Raw genomic sequence first — 14,705 nt, 5'->3', positions numbered from 1 at the left:
GCTTTCTGGCGGTGCCCTTCGTCCGGCGAGTCTTCCGGCTGTGCTCTTATTCGAACTTGCCGAGGGGCAAGGCAGCTAAACCGGTGAGTTATGTGGCCGGGCCGCTTCTCTCGAAAGAGAAACGCGGCATCGCCTGAAGTGTGCCGCTGCCGGCGGCTGCCAGCGAAGACTGTCGGGAAGCAGCATGCCGTCGGGGATGAAACAGCAAACAAAACGACCCTGTCGGCCTTAATATGGACCTCAACACAGATCGCATCATCCAATAAGTTTATCTTGAATGTGCTGAGGCCAACAGCCCACGTACATTGTGTCACCCAGGTGACCGGCCCGGTCGGCAACCCCTTAGGCACAGTCCCGTAATGTGACTCAAATACGAGCAGCGACGATGCCAGTCATCCACCGACATAACGGCACATTATCATTCTCGTTCCTGAGTTATTCTGGCCCTCGGAGCATTCCAACAGCCTTCTTACAACACGCCGCAACCAACTCAGATGGCTACTCTCGACTCCCTCAAGCGTGCTCTGAAGCAACAGTCCGCAGCCGCAGCCTCTACGCAGCATCCGCTGTCTGAAGCACAGTACGGCGCAGGCTTTGGTCTCTTCACTCAGGGCCTAGCATGGATTACGTACGAGGACTTCATCGTCCCCGAGCTGTCCCAAGTACTCTCTCCTCTCTTCGACTCTCGTCTCCAGATTTCCATCCTGGAAATTGGACCGGGCCCAAACACCGTTCTTGGCTGCTTGCCTGATTCTCTGAGAGAGAAGATCAAGAAATACACCGCATTCGAACCCAACACCTTGTTTGCGACAGTGTTGGAAGAACGGCTTCGGCCTACCCCCGAGTCTCCGCTGCCGTGTCTGCAAAGCCCGCCCCGCATTCATCAGGTACCATTCGCCACGGAAGACAAGATACAAGACTGCGGCGAAAAGTTCGATGTCATTCTCTTCTGTCACAGCATGTACGGTATGAAGCCCAGGCGCAAGTTCATCGAACGGGCGCTTGAAATGCTTGTGGAGCGACCGCAAGACGCACTGGTGGTGGTTTTCCATCGTGAAGGCCTGTACCTGGACGGCTTAGTGCCCCATCGAATCAAGTCCTTTCCCAACGGTGTTGTGCGTGTTGCACATGATGATGGGGCATTGGACTCTTTTGCTGCTTTCATCGCGGGGTTCGGTATCGAGGACGATGCTGTTCAAGCCAAATGGCGCGACGTGTGCCGCTTGTTGGGCCGCCGTGAGCCAGCCGACCCGGGCCACATCCTGTTCGCCGCTCCCGACATTATGGCAACCTTTACCCGACACGCAATCGCGTTGCCGATGCTGGCTGCTGTGGTGCCGTTTGTCAACGGCGGCGTCAACACAGTCAAGAACAGGGAAGCGCGTCTGCGCCGTCCTGCCGCGATCATGAAGCCAACAGAGATCGGCCACGTCCAGGAGTGCGTCCGATGGGCGTTGAAACACAACACTGGTTTGACCGTCATCAGCGGGGGCCATAGCGGTCATTGCCTTTGGCCCAATGTTGTTGCTGTCGACATGGGCGCTTTTGACCAGGTCCACATCCTTGCGGCTGGGGCACACCCCGAGTTTGGGACCCTGGTCCACGCGGAGGCTGGCTGCAAGACCGGCGACATCATCCGTGAAGCCATGGCGGCAGGTCTAACGGTCCCCTTGGGAGCTCGCCCAAGCGTGGGCGCGGGGCTGTGGCTACAAGGCGGCATTGGGCATCTGGCAAGGCAACACGGGCTGGCGTGTGATGCAATTGTCGGTGCTGTCATCGTCAGCGTCAAGTCTGGGGAGGTGCTCAGCGTTGGCTGTGTGCCAAGCCAGCATCGACCGCCCAGTGCCGTGTGCCTAGATGATGAAGAACTGTTATGGGGACTCAAGGGCGCCGGGGCGAACCTTGGGATTGTGGTCAGTGTCACGTTCAAGGCTTACCCAGCCCCAACATACTCGGTTCGAAACTGGATTTTGCCGCTCAGTGATGGCCTTGAGGCGCGGCATAAACTCAACACCTTTGACACATGGATCGCGAGAGAATTGCCCCGGAACTGTTCTGCAGACGCATATCTGTATTCGAACGATGGCCGGTTATCCCTCGGGGTGACCATGTTCGAAACATCCACGCCTCTCCCTACCCCCCTCGCAATGACTTTGGGGCCACCATCAGGTTCCGAGATCGTCGACAGCATCGGTGTATTTGAAAGCGAGATGTACATGTCGGGGATGCACGATGGGCACGGCGGTGGCAAGACATCCTCATTCAAGCGAAGTTTATTCCTTATGAACATCGGACAAGCCGACGTTGCATGTCTCCTCGTGGCCGCCGTGGAGACACGTCCCACCCCGTTTTGCTATCTCCATTTACTGCATGGTGCCGGAGCAATCAACGACGCGCCGCCGGACTCCACGGCCTTTGGCTGTCGAGACTGGGACTTTGCCTGTGTGATAACCGCCGTCTGGCCCCGGGATCGGGACGGAACGGAGATCGCTCTGGCGTCCGTCCGCTGGGTTTATAAGGTTGTCGAGATGCTTTTGCCCATCAGCAACGGGGCTTACGGAGCCGACCTTGGGCCAGACCCGAGAGACGCCGCGCTGGCGGCTATGGCGTTTGGTCCGAATCTAGGTCGCTTGGCCCGCCTGAAACACGCCTTGGATCCCCGCTGTGTGTTACCATATGCTTGTCCGCTCCCGGGAGTCCCGATGGATCCGAAACTGATTGTCCTTGTCACCGGCGAGCACGGCGCCGGCAAAGACTACTGCGCCGACCTCTGGGTTGAGTTCTTCAACAACAACAAGTTTCGGGCACAAGCAGTCAGCATCAGCTATGCGACCAAACGCGAGTATGCGTCGGCTACTGGTGCCGACCTGGACCGTTTGTTCCAGGACCGTGCCTACAAGGAGCAACATCGGCCGGCTCTGACGTCTTACTTCCAGGCCCAAGTGCATCAGCGTCCCCGACTACTAGAGGAACACTTTCTGAGTGTAGTGCATGCTGCTACGGGTATCGATGTCCTCTTCATCACGGGAATGAGAGACGAGACCCCGGTGGCGACCATGTCGCATCTGGTACCTGGGTCCAGACTGCTGGAAGTTTCTGTGGAAGCCCATGAAGCGACACGGCGGGCACGCCGGGGACATCTCGAAGCTGACGATGTTGATCAAGTCCGTAGCAAGAACAACGAGAACCAAAAATCAGCTTCGGTGGTCGCGGACAGCCGTCCCAATCTTATCTTCAGCAACGACACGGCCGGATACGAGGCAGGGACAACGTTCGCCGAGCAGAAACTCCTTCCCTTCTTACACGAGGACCTGCAACGCCTCACTGCCATGGTGCGCTCCGTACCCGACTTTCCACGCCCAGGCATCTCGTTCCGCCACATACTCGACATCTCTCAGCGACCAGGTGGGCTAGCCCTATGTACGTCGCTGATGACAAGTCACTTCGCCGGCGATTGGAGTAAACTTGATGCGGTGGTGTGTTGCGAAGCTGGCGGCTTTGTTTACGCATCGGCGTTGGCCTCACAGGTCAACATACCCTTGGTGCTCATTCGCGAAGCCGGGAAGCTTCCGCCACCCACTGTTTCCGTTCTCAAATCCTCGTCACATATCTCATCGGCGGCATCCCATGAATCGAAGGAGAGGATCGAGATGGAGCGGGATGTGGTCCGTAAAGGGGCATCGGTGTTGGTCTTGGATGATGTGTTAGCTACCGGCCGGACGCTGTCCGCCGTCCTCCGGCTATTGGGTGAAGCTGGCGTTGGTGCTCAAAGCATTAGTATCATGGTAGTGGCAGAGTTTCCTGTTCATCATGGCCGGGAACTGTTACGGCAACATGGTTTTGGTGGGGTTGACATCCAAAGCCTTCTGGTCTTTGGTGGTATGTAGCAGGGGGGGATAGGTATTGGTTGATTGGGTTTTGGATTTGTACTAGGAGCGTGGATAAAACAACGTTGTCTTGTCCATGGATGCCGCAATGTGACCTGAACATGTCATGTTCCTACGTTCTTACTCTCAGCCGGATGTCCCCGGCCCCGGGGCTCGCTTCCATGGTTGCATCCAAAGACTAGCGCGCACATATCGGGTAGCACAGCAGCTGAAGCTGCGTTTTAGCACCGGCATCTAGGACATATGATGCCATCCCAATCCGGTTCTATTAGTGGTGGGGGTGGTTCGGGCAATGGTTAGGGCTATGGTTGACTTCCATTGGTGGTTTTGGCTACAATCTTCTCTTTCTATTTTACGCAAATACTAGCGAGGACAATCTGAGCTCCGAGTTGGCTCCTGTTGCTGCTTGGCATTATGTTGACCAAGGTTCATTCCGTAGCCTAGCAAGGTCCTGCGTTATCGATCATTGTGATACAGCGTAAAACTCGGACACCGAGCACCTACATGTAATACGTCTTTGCCAACAGATGCTAGGATACGGGCTCTGCATAAAATCAACGTTCAGCCGCGCGGAATATGAAAGCACAACTCGCGTTGGATAATCTTTCCTTCATCGCCTACCATGAGTTGCCACGGGGTGTAAAAAAGGTTTGCTTGTGATCGCTGCCGTGAGTAAAAACTCCGGTGCCCTCGAGTCGACAACAACACAGAGGATCCATGTGTGCGGTGCCAACAGGCCGGCACCCTCTGCATCACAAGCGACACGCGGCCTCTTGGCCGACCACGCACCAACCCCACGCCCGCCGCGGTCCCAGGTGTCACGATCAGTCGTGCGCGTCCCCCACGATTACGGCACAATTTGACGTCGTCATTACTATCGCCAACACACGCAAAGCAACGGCCTCGTGGCCCCAAAACTGCTGTGTTAACTCCGGAGGTTCTGGGGTGGCTACCACATGCAACTATGGACATGACGAGCGACTATGGTAACCACGACTACGTGCTAATTACAAAGTACAAAACATCTCCCTACTAGCCCCCCCCATATGCCTGAAGCAACATTCGACGGGCTGGGCCACCTCCTAGATGTACTTGTAGCAGAGAGCAATCTCACAGTTTCTCTGCCTAACGATGGAGATTCCCGGAATGGAAACCCGAGTCTCGATTTAGGGGTCGATGATACCCAATATAACGACTTGCTACGCACTACGGACACATCACTTCCAGGCTATGCCGGTACTTTTGGAGACTTGCAATATGACGCGGTAGCTGGTGTATCTCTTTCGTCTGTGAGCCGGACGCATCAGAGGCCCCGATGGGGAATCTCAATCTCCCGCTTAAACGAGGAACTTGGCCAGCAACTTGCGCATATTGAGTTGCGCCCTTGCGAAACATCATCCTCGATGCCTCTCTGCTTTGCCGAGATAAGTTCCTCTACCGAGAACCCTATCGCCAAAGCAGTTCAAGGCACAACATCGTTTGTTGCGATTCTCAAGTCTCTGTCGCCGCTGGAAGGTGATTTACCCGAGATACGGCCTGCCTCAGATTCAAACATCTCGATGGCTTGCACCGGCACTCGATCCACCATATGTCCACTCGGCATAGTAACATGCTTGCTTCTCTTGTTTATCTATCTTCAGCTGATTCAACTATACAACGCAATGTTCTCTCACATGACCCAGGTCCTGGGCCATGTGACCGGTGATATTATGGGTGAATTCCACCCTCGGCCAGAGTTTCGCATTGCCGAGTTGCCCGCTATGCCTAGTCGTCTTTACATTAAGATCCTAATGGAGATCATTGAGCATCAGTTCGAGAGTGTCGAGTCGCTGATGGGACTGCCGGACGAGTATCGCATCTCTCCGAGAAGCACGTCTCCCGGGGGGGTTTCAACAATGGAAATGTCTTAGCCCTCCTACAGTTAGTTATGGGCGAAGTCGATCCTGAAGGCTAACCCGGCGGCTTCGTACCAGGGAAATCAGTCTTGGTGTTACTCCGGGAAAACATGAAAACTGTCCAGAAGCTTCTGTGAGGGTGAGTCCCGGGCGGGTAATGTCTGTTCAAAGATAGGAACAGATGACAGGATTTGTAAAAGTGTATAAATTACCTCAAATTCTTTGCTAGCAGCATTACTTTCTTGACATTTCATTATCCTCGCTGGTCTCTAGCAATGTTTTAGTAACCCATTGTTGATTCAACTTGAACTCTGCGTTAAGAGAAATAAAAGAAATAAAATAAAATAAACTCAGTTAAGTAAAAGTACACTTGAGGCTTCCGAATGGCTTTTGCCCATGTGTGACTTATCATTAGTTCTAGGTAGGGTGCTTAGTTCTGGAACCACTTAATAGATCTTTGAACGGACCCCCCTCGGTTCAGCGGCGCGTAACCCACGGTTCCGTGCCTAAGCCAAATAATAAATAGTAAAGGTGCCTTCGTAATCAATCAAGATGCTAAGTATATACAGGTAAGTAGGTACCTAGGTAGGGAACAAATTAAGGATTCGAAACCAATATTGTATGTGCCTCTAACCCGTTAAGGAATGTTAACAGTCGGTTCGCCACCACTTCCGGAACCTCTAGCGGTGAAAGATGCCCGGATCCGTGCAAGACTTCGAGTATCGCGCCTGGAAAACGCGAACACACCTCCAATTTTACCCTTTCTAGCGTTTCCACAACATCGTTTTCTCCAGCAAGTATAAGAACAGGCAGTGAGATGTTGTTGATGACCCCCGATACGTCCTCCGCCATAGCGTAAGCAGGCCACGCTTTCCGAGCCCAGATTCCCACGCAACATATCGGCGACAAGAAATGAGGGCGGGTCGCGGAACTCGAAGGACCTTGTTAGGACTCTTCTCGCCACAAAACTCGCCGATTCAATGTTGTCATAGGCGTGCAGCTGTAGTTCCCTCATATCCGGCGGGAGCATGAGTGGTGTTGGTGGAGCTGGACTGACAAGGACAAGCCCCTGTAGAACACCGGCCTTTTTACTATCGGAGGCCTGAGAGCACATCCGGGCTGCCACCAGCTGCGATACCTTGGCCCCCATCGATAGCCCAACGAGGATAACGCGCCTAATATGAAGCGCAGCAATGACATCCTCTACGTCCTCTGCCAGAGCTGAGATGGAGTAAGCATCGGGCTCTTCTGGCCCGGTTGAGGCACCCCAACCCCGGAAATCAATCGCAACGGTGGTGTACAGGGCCGAGACGAGTGGGGTGACGAGTGACCATGTCCTCGCGGAACCTCCCCAGTAATGGAGGAAGATGATGGTTGTCGGATTTAGACCTTGAACAGGGGCGTCAGAGATCACGACGTTGATGTCGACGCCGGACTGAACAGTTATGGTCTTTGTTTTTGTGGGCATATTGAGGCCGGTGGTTTGTCGAAATGGAGACTTGGGGCGGCGGAACTGGAAGTGGGTTACTAACAAAGTTCAAACTGACAGTGCGCCCGCTAGATGAATTGTATAGGAGAGGGTAGGCATGTTGTCTTTATAGTGCCCATTGTGGGTAAAAAGCTCCGATGTGGTTCGGGAGTCAAGTCGCTGCTCAGGTTCCGAAGGGACTCGGATGATGTTATCTTACGAGCATGAAGTAGGGCGGTAATAAAACACTTCGGATTTGGGCAAAGCAGCTATTTGGCCTGTTATAGGAGGCCTCCTTCTGTCTCTAGGACTACGAGACATCCCCATTGCCTTTGCTCGTACGCACAACATGTAAGTGCTTGTCCAAAAATTGCAAGCTTCTTTGAGCTAAAAGTCCCCATGCACCAACTTTGGCGGTGAGCCCGCCTTGTCCAACTTCTTTTGGAATCCACGTCTCTTTTTGTTCCTCCGATATTTGGGATAGCGCTTCGTAAATGACCATCGTGCTCTCGTCAGGGGAAGCATAAACGGAACTCGGTGCGCCGGTGAGCAAGACCGGGTAACGGATCCAGTCAGTGATCTTGCCTTTGCCGTCAGGTGCAACATCGAGGTCAAGGGACTGGCAGCGTCGTAGCATGTCTCCTGGTGTGGAGGTGCCCAGAATGCCCATGCTGAGCTCCATTTCCCACCGCATCGGGAAGTGAGCGACCATCTGCAGGTATATCAAGGCATTGAAGGCCTGTTCTGGAAGCCAACCTGAGGTCCCCATCTTTGCGAGCCACCCTGGCATGCGTTTCAAAGCAAGTCGCCATAGGCCATAGAATAGGTCTACCGTTACACATGCTTTGATGCGAGCATCAATCGACGAGCGGAGGGCGAAATGTCCACCCAACGATATGCCCATGACGGCGATGCGGTCCAGGTCAAGGCCCAGATCAGGATTGCCAGCTACCAGGTCATCCAGGTAATCCAATACCCTGCCCGAGACCACCTCGAAATCGGGTCCCATGGCGGTTTTGTTCTTCTTCAGAAATAACCCCTGTCCAGGCCCGTCGAAAGTAAGGACAGCATATCCTAGGTTGACGCCCGCGGCCGCGGCAACAAAGTAAAGTTCTTCCTGCGTTGAATCCGCTCCCCCACAACTGATGATTATGGGGGTGCGGTTTGCTCCGGCGCCACGCATCCGCCTGGAAGCTGCAGGAAGGTACAGATAGGCCGGCATCGAGACGTGGTCCTGGTATGGGATTTTGAGGACCATGACTCGAGTCTCCATATAGGGGATGGCTTCTCTGAACATCGTAATGGACCGTTTGGCGCTCTGAAGAAACCGCTCGTCTGTTCCGGACCATGGAAGCATGTATGGAAGCATGTAGCCCGATGCTCTAATTAACATAATTCGATGCTCTCAGAAACGCCCCTCTAGCGGCCTCAATACAGCCCCGATGGACTGCTTCCCGGGCAGTGACCTCGGCTCGCTGAGATTGCTCAGACCATGCCCTGTACCAGCTTTCCGGGTCATGTTGTCGCATCTTGCCCATAGCTTCCAGAAACTCGGCAGTCTCGCATCCTTCCGCACTTGTGGTGCTAAGTATACGAGTGGCTTCAAAGTTATAGAAGTTGCTCTTAAATAGTTGAAACATGATGAGTAACCTGTGTTGCAGAGCCGTGATGGTAGTGAACCCCCAATGTGAATTGGCTTTGTCGGCGAGTAAAGTAAGTATAGCAATATAAGCGAGTAAGCGAAGCCCAAGAATGCGCTCCAATAATATCACACTGTGGCCCTGAAGGTAACGGCTAATGGCTTTCGGAAACTGGAACTGGTTCTGCTTTGACATAGATTTGTTCCGGGGACCAAGGTTGTAGAACACATCGGTGCCATCACGATGATATCGTGCGAAACTAGACTATGGGTCTCAAGCCGAATGTTCCGAGCCAACTATCTCAGCATCGAGAGGTACCGTCCCCTAGCCGTTGTAAATTTCGCATTCCTCAGAGACTTTCGGGAACTTTCTTTGCTTATATGTCTCGGACATTCGGCACCGCCCATAGGCTCCGACTGGCCCGGATGTAGAGCACAATGACCGCGAAACAAGCTTAAGTGTTGGGTAACTTCTAGAAGATTATACTTATTGTTGGGCCTCGACAAATAATGTCCCAGCGATTTGAAACGATTGTTCAACACGGTGACCCGACCTTCTCCCAATACTGAGTCCATTGTTGAGATTCGGGCCAGGCAAATAACTGCGGACCAATGAGTATACCGGCAGGCACAACCATACACGACCTTAGTGGGTCGTGGGTCATAGTAGGTAGAAGCTTTGTCGTCCCTAGGCAAGGTCGATGACGAGAACGTGGGACTAATTCCTATATGGTAGAACAAACAACTCTCAGATAACCTAGAGCGCAAGTACACCGGCTTGATGAGGTCGAGCACGTGTACCAATCCATTCTGTTCGTAACCAGGCGTGTGGAGACACGCTGGCTCGATCTTCGGAGTAATAGTCCCATCCCTGGTGTTATCAGAAAGGAGGATATGGACCTATACCTCATCCGGGATCTGTTGGACTAAGAAACTAGAGACTTACCGGACTATATATGGACTACTGTGACGAGCGAGCGAGGAATAGAGGCACAAAGGCTCAAATGATCCCACTCAATTCCGTGAATCTAAAGCTAAAGAGAAGAAAAGAAAAGAATCAAGATACAGGATTCGCACAACTGTGGGAAAACACAAGTGGGAGGCGCACAGACCACCACTCGGGTTGCGGCCAGGGTTAGGGTTAGAACATGCCGTCACATCCCCCGGGTCCAAAAAAGCTCGCCTCGAGCTTTCCCACTACCGGATTGTAATCGTTCTCCCTAGTTAAACCTTCTTCCGTTGTAACCGTCGCGCCGTCCGTGGTAACGCAGATCTAACAACCGGCCGGTCATCGTCCGGGTGCTCCACATCGTCGAAACGATCCTCAGCCGCAGCCAGCAACCATTCGGTTAAACGCATTGGGGGACCCGCCCGGTCCGGGTTATCATCGTGGTAGCGTTGTAGGGCCGCTGGTGCGTTCTTGAAGTCCGATGCTGGGTACCATTCGGGATCCGGGTCCCATCCGCGCCACTCTGCTTGATATTGTAGCTTGCCGTACCGCAGACGGCTAGCCAGGATCCTCTCGACCTCCCATTCCTCGGCACCCGTACCAGTCTCGTCTTCGCCCGGTGGGTTCTCTGCAGCCTGGCCGGGCAATGGGTTATTCGGGTAACGCCTCAATCGGTCGGCTGTGAATACTGTCGATCCCTTCCATGTCTCGGGGACCTCCAGCTGGTAGGCGCCCTCGGCCGTCCTCCCGATCACTCGGTAGTGCTGCCGCGTAATCGGGTAAGATAGCTTGTCGCTCGGCCGGTCGGTGAGTTCGTTTTTCTTGATGATCACGACGCGGTCGTCGACATCAAAGTCTGGCTTGCGGCGATGGCGATTCGCTTGTTCCGTTTGCCTGGCTTGGGCCTTCTGGATCATCTCGCGGGCGTAGTCGACGTAGCCCTGGATGCAACGTGCCGTATCCTGGGCTTGTTCCCGAGCCGATTGGTCGGCGTTGGTGTGGTCGGCGAAGCTCTGAGTCCGAGCCTCCCAGTCGAACGGCATCGGCATCGGGAAGCCGAACAGTGCCTCGTGTGGTTGTATCCCGGTACTGTCGTGCGGTAGGCCCATCTGGGCTGCATCGAGAGCGGGTATCGCCCGCGACCAGTTGTCCTGATAATGGCCCACAAACGGTCGTAATCGCTGGTCGATATACTGGTTCAGGTTCTCGACCTGACCAGCGGTCTGGGAGTGACCCGCCGTAGCCAATTTCCAGTCAATTCCGAGGATACGGGAGAGCTCATCCGTAAAAGCGGCCCTGAACTGGGGTCCGCGATCACTGATGACCTCCTGCGGCAAGCCGAAGATCCTGTATGGCCCCTCGTAGTACATCCGGGCCGCATCGCGTGCAGTGGCGTCCTTCTTGCATGGGACGGTCCATGATGCCTTCGTCAAACGGTCAATCATGACCAACGCGTTATCGTATCTGTACTTGTCGAGGGGCATCGACTTGAAGTCCACAACCAGGCATTGCCAGCCACGCTGTGGGGGCGGGATCGGCTTCAACAGTCCCGGGGTCTTGTCGCGGGGATACTTCGAAGACCTACAGGGCATACAGTTGTCGACGAAGGTCTCAATGTCGCCCGTCATCCGGGGCCACCAGTACCTCGCCTTGACCAGCTTCTTGGTCTTGTTCCGGCCCGGGTGGGCGGTCGTCAGTCGGCAGTGAGCTTCCTGGATCACCCGGGTTCGAAGGCTGGTTGGTACGACTAGTTTCCCTGCGTGGAGTAATAGGCGGTCACCAAACAAGCTGAAATCGCTCTCCTCGACTCGAGCCTGCTGGCGATATTCCTCGAGCTCGGGTGAGCTCGGGTGTAGTACGATTGGCGTTTAGGAGGTCGTCTACCAGTTGGAACCCAGAGCCTTGTGGGGGTGAGACATCCTCGTCGAGTGCCAGGACTGTGGCTACGGCTGTAATGCTCCGGTCTGCCTCACGGCCAGGGCGAGCAGTCGTAAAGATTTGCATCGTACGGTATGCCTCGCGCTTCGCCTTCTGCGTCGTGGTGTCTTCAGTCTTTCTGGATAACGAATCGGCCGCTGCGTTCTCGCTACCCGGGCGGTACGTGATCTGGAAGTGGTATTGGGCCATCAACTCTGCCCAGCCCGCCTGTCGGATATTGAGTAGCCGCTTAGTGCTAAAGTACTTCAATGCCTCGTGGTCAGAGATGATTAGGAAAGGCTCTTCGGTCTGCAGACCGATCAGCTCTGCCCGCCAGTACTGTAGTGCTCGGATCACCGCTAACAGCTCCTTGTCGTGGATGTGGTAGTTGTGTTCAGCCCCGCGCAGGGCTTCGGAAAAGTAAGCAATTGGGTGCCACTGGCCGTCCTCTTGCAACTGGGACATCACGCCGGCGATTACACCCTGCGACGCATCCGTCTCAACCCGGGTTGGCTTTCCGTGATGGAAATGGCTCAAAACGGGAGCGGTTAGGAGCCGCTGCTTCAGCTCTTCGAACGCACGTCGACAATCGGCTGTCCAGGCGAACGGGGCCTCCTTTTTCGTCAGGTTGATCAACGGGCGGGCGACCCGTCCATACTCGCGGACAAACCGACGGTAGAAGTTGCAGAAGCCGAGGAAGGATTGAACACCTTTGATGGTCGTCGGCGTCTCCCAGCGCTCCACAGCGTCCAGCTTCTTTGGATCGGGGGCAATGCCGTCAGTCCCAACAATGAAGCCTAGGAACTTGGTCTTGACAACGTTGAACTCGCACTTCTTAATGTCGGCTTGCAGGCCGGCTTCACGTAATCGTTGTAGGACCTTCTGCACATGTTCTTCATGATCTTTCTGGTTCTCGGAAAAGATTAGGATATCGTCGATATACGCGCTGCAGAAATCGTCTAGGTAGCCCATCAGCGTATTGTTGATAAATCGCTGGAAAGTGGCTGGGCCGTTGGTCAACCCAAACGGTAGCACCTTGAACCGGTAGGCGCCGTACCTTGTCCGGAAGGTAGTCAAATCCACGCTGTCCGGGCTCATCCGGATTCGATGAAACGCTTGGCGGATGTCGATCTTCGTGAACACCTTCGCCTTGGCAATTCGGGCGAGGGTTTCGTCAATCAGAGGCAGTGGGTACTGGTCCTTCTTGGTTATCGCATTGAGCTTGCGGTAGTCGACGCAGAAGCGGAGTGACCCATCGCCCTTCAGGGCAAATAGGATCGGCGCGGCCCAGGGAGCATTGCTGGGCTCGATAAATCCCTTTTGGAGGTTCTCGGCGATGTACTTGCGGGCTGTTTCGAGTTCTTCGACGGACAGCTTGTACAGGGAGCTATACCCAAGGTCTTCAGGTTGCCTGCCGGGCAGTAGTTCGATATGGTGGTCGACCTTGGCTCGGGATGGGGGCATTGTATCCGAGTCTGCCTTGCTAAACACATCCAGGTAGTCGTGGTAGGCGGTAGGGACTTGGCTCAGTACCTGTTGCCGGAGGTCTGACCCGTCGGATTCCATCCGCTTGCTCTCAATCATTCTATCCAGCTCGTTCAGAGTGATCCAGCTGGCCCGGGCGTCCCGGGCGGCTCGGTGGAAACCAACCGCTCCCAGCACCGCCATTTGGAGGGGACGATGCTTATACCAGCCAATGGAATCACGTCGTAGGGTATACGGACCTTGGGCATCGGTGCCCTGCTTGGAAGGGTCCGGGTTCGTCCGACCAGGGCGACCTCGGATCGCGGCGATCGTCGTGTTAGATGGCGGCGGAGGCGGCGGCAACCGCGTCCCTAGGGCCCGTTCCATCTTGCGGAGACCCTCGTCCTGAGGCGTGGTCGGCGCGGTTGGGTCTAGAAGCGGTCGGGCTAAAATTGTGACCTGGCTAGCGAAGGTAACAGTCTTCTTGGGTGGTGTCGGTTCTCGCCTTTCCAGTTCGGCGATCCGGTTCCGGATTGCTGAGGCTCGACCATCCCGGCGACGACGATCTTCTTGCTCCATCAACCGGTCGCGTCGTTGAATATCCTCAATGGTCTTTAGGTCTGGGACGATCATCTCGCTGCCCACATGGTCCAACGAGATGTCGTTGGCCTTCCAACAAGTCGGATCTGGGAGCCATTCGACCGGGTAAACTAGGCGACGGCGCCTACAATCGACCATCACGTCGTGGAAGTCGAACCACTTGCGGCCGATAATCAAGTCGTGAATTGTGTTGATCTCGATCATCCATTCGTTGCGAATAGTTCGGTTCTGTATCGTCAGATGGCCCTGCAGCGCAGCCGTGATCATCTGGGGGTTTTTTCGATCGTGCCCGCTAACTGCCGCGGGCTCAAATGCAGTGAATTCTTTCAAAAACAGGGTCTTTCGCAGCCGCGATGCAAACTTCTTACTTACGAAGAGGTATCCGTTTGCTCCCGTATCGATCAGAGCGGCGGATGTAGTCAAGGACGTTCCATTATTCGCTATCTTAACGGTAGTAAGGAGAGGTTCACCACCGAGATAACCGCACAGGAAGCCAGTTCCACCACTCTCAACAGACATCACCCCTGGGAGGGAGACTTCGTTACCCAGGGATTCTAGTTTTCCGACTGGTCCTGATTAGATTGGCCCTGCTCCTCCGGCTGGGCCGTTGCCCAGCGCTGCTGAATCTCCTGAATACGGGCCTCGCGATCCCCAGGGTTAGCCGTTGGTGCTGCCGGCTTGGGGGGCTTCTGGGGGCAATCCTTGCTCAGATAACCCTTACTGGTACGAGGGGACGGCATCGCAGCGGCGCCATTGGGGGTTAAAATTTAGGGTTAGGGTTAGGGTTAGGGTTAGGGTTAGGGTTAGGGTTAGGGTTAGGGTTAGGGTTAGGGTTAGGGTTAGGGTTAGGGTTAGGGTTAGGGTTAGGGTTAGGGTTAGGGTTAGG

The 14,705-nt window shown here is 54.7% G+C and overlaps 3 protein-coding genes across 3 annotated transcripts; 1 reads left to right on the top strand and 2 right to left on the bottom strand.

The window, feature by feature from the left end:
* The first annotated feature begins 102 nt into the window (after positions 1–102).
* F5144DRAFT_580618 (uncharacterized protein) lies at positions 103–3,985 on the top strand. The gene has a single exon (XM_066789388.1). The coding sequence runs from the start codon at positions 495–497 to the stop codon at positions 3,885–3,887; it is 3,393 nt and encodes a 1,130-aa protein (XP_066639230.1). The 5' UTR covers positions 103–494; the 3' UTR covers positions 3,888–3,985.
* Positions 3,986–6,340: 2,355 nt separating this feature from the next.
* On the bottom strand, positions 6,341–7,478 carry F5144DRAFT_622694 (Alpha/Beta hydrolase protein). Its single transcript, XM_066792114.1, has 2 exons — positions 6,674–7,478; positions 6,341–6,570 (listed from the first exon to the last, which is right to left on the bottom strand). Exons 1-2 carry the CDS (start codon positions 7,248–7,250, stop codon positions 6,380–6,382), a joined length of 768 nt encoding a protein of 255 aa, XP_066639229.1. The 5' UTR covers positions 7,251–7,478; the 3' UTR covers positions 6,341–6,379.
* Positions 7,479–7,560: 82 nt separating this feature from the next.
* F5144DRAFT_622693 (Alpha/Beta hydrolase protein) lies at positions 7,561–8,930 on the bottom strand (the record flags this gene model as incomplete). Its single annotated transcript, XM_066792113.1, has 2 exons — positions 8,664–8,930; positions 7,561–8,632 (listed from the first exon to the last, which is right to left on the bottom strand). The coding sequence occupies exons 1-2, from the start codon at positions 8,888–8,890 to the stop codon at positions 7,561–7,563; spliced, it is 1,299 nt and encodes a 432-aa protein (XP_066639228.1). The 5' UTR covers positions 8,891–8,930.
* Positions 8,931–14,705: the final 5,775 nt, after the last annotated feature.

The sequence above is a fragment of the Chaetomium tenue genome, assembly GCF_020726465.1.
Source record: "Chaetomium tenue strain MPI-SDFR-AT-0079 chromosome Unknown F5144scaffold_6, whole genome shotgun sequence".
Classification (NCBI taxonomy): Eukaryota; Fungi; Ascomycota; class Sordariomycetes; order Sordariales; family Chaetomiaceae; genus Chaetomium; species Chaetomium tenue.
The sequence above is the reverse complement of the archived record's forward strand: the minus strand, read 5'-3'. Positions and strand labels throughout refer to the sequence as shown.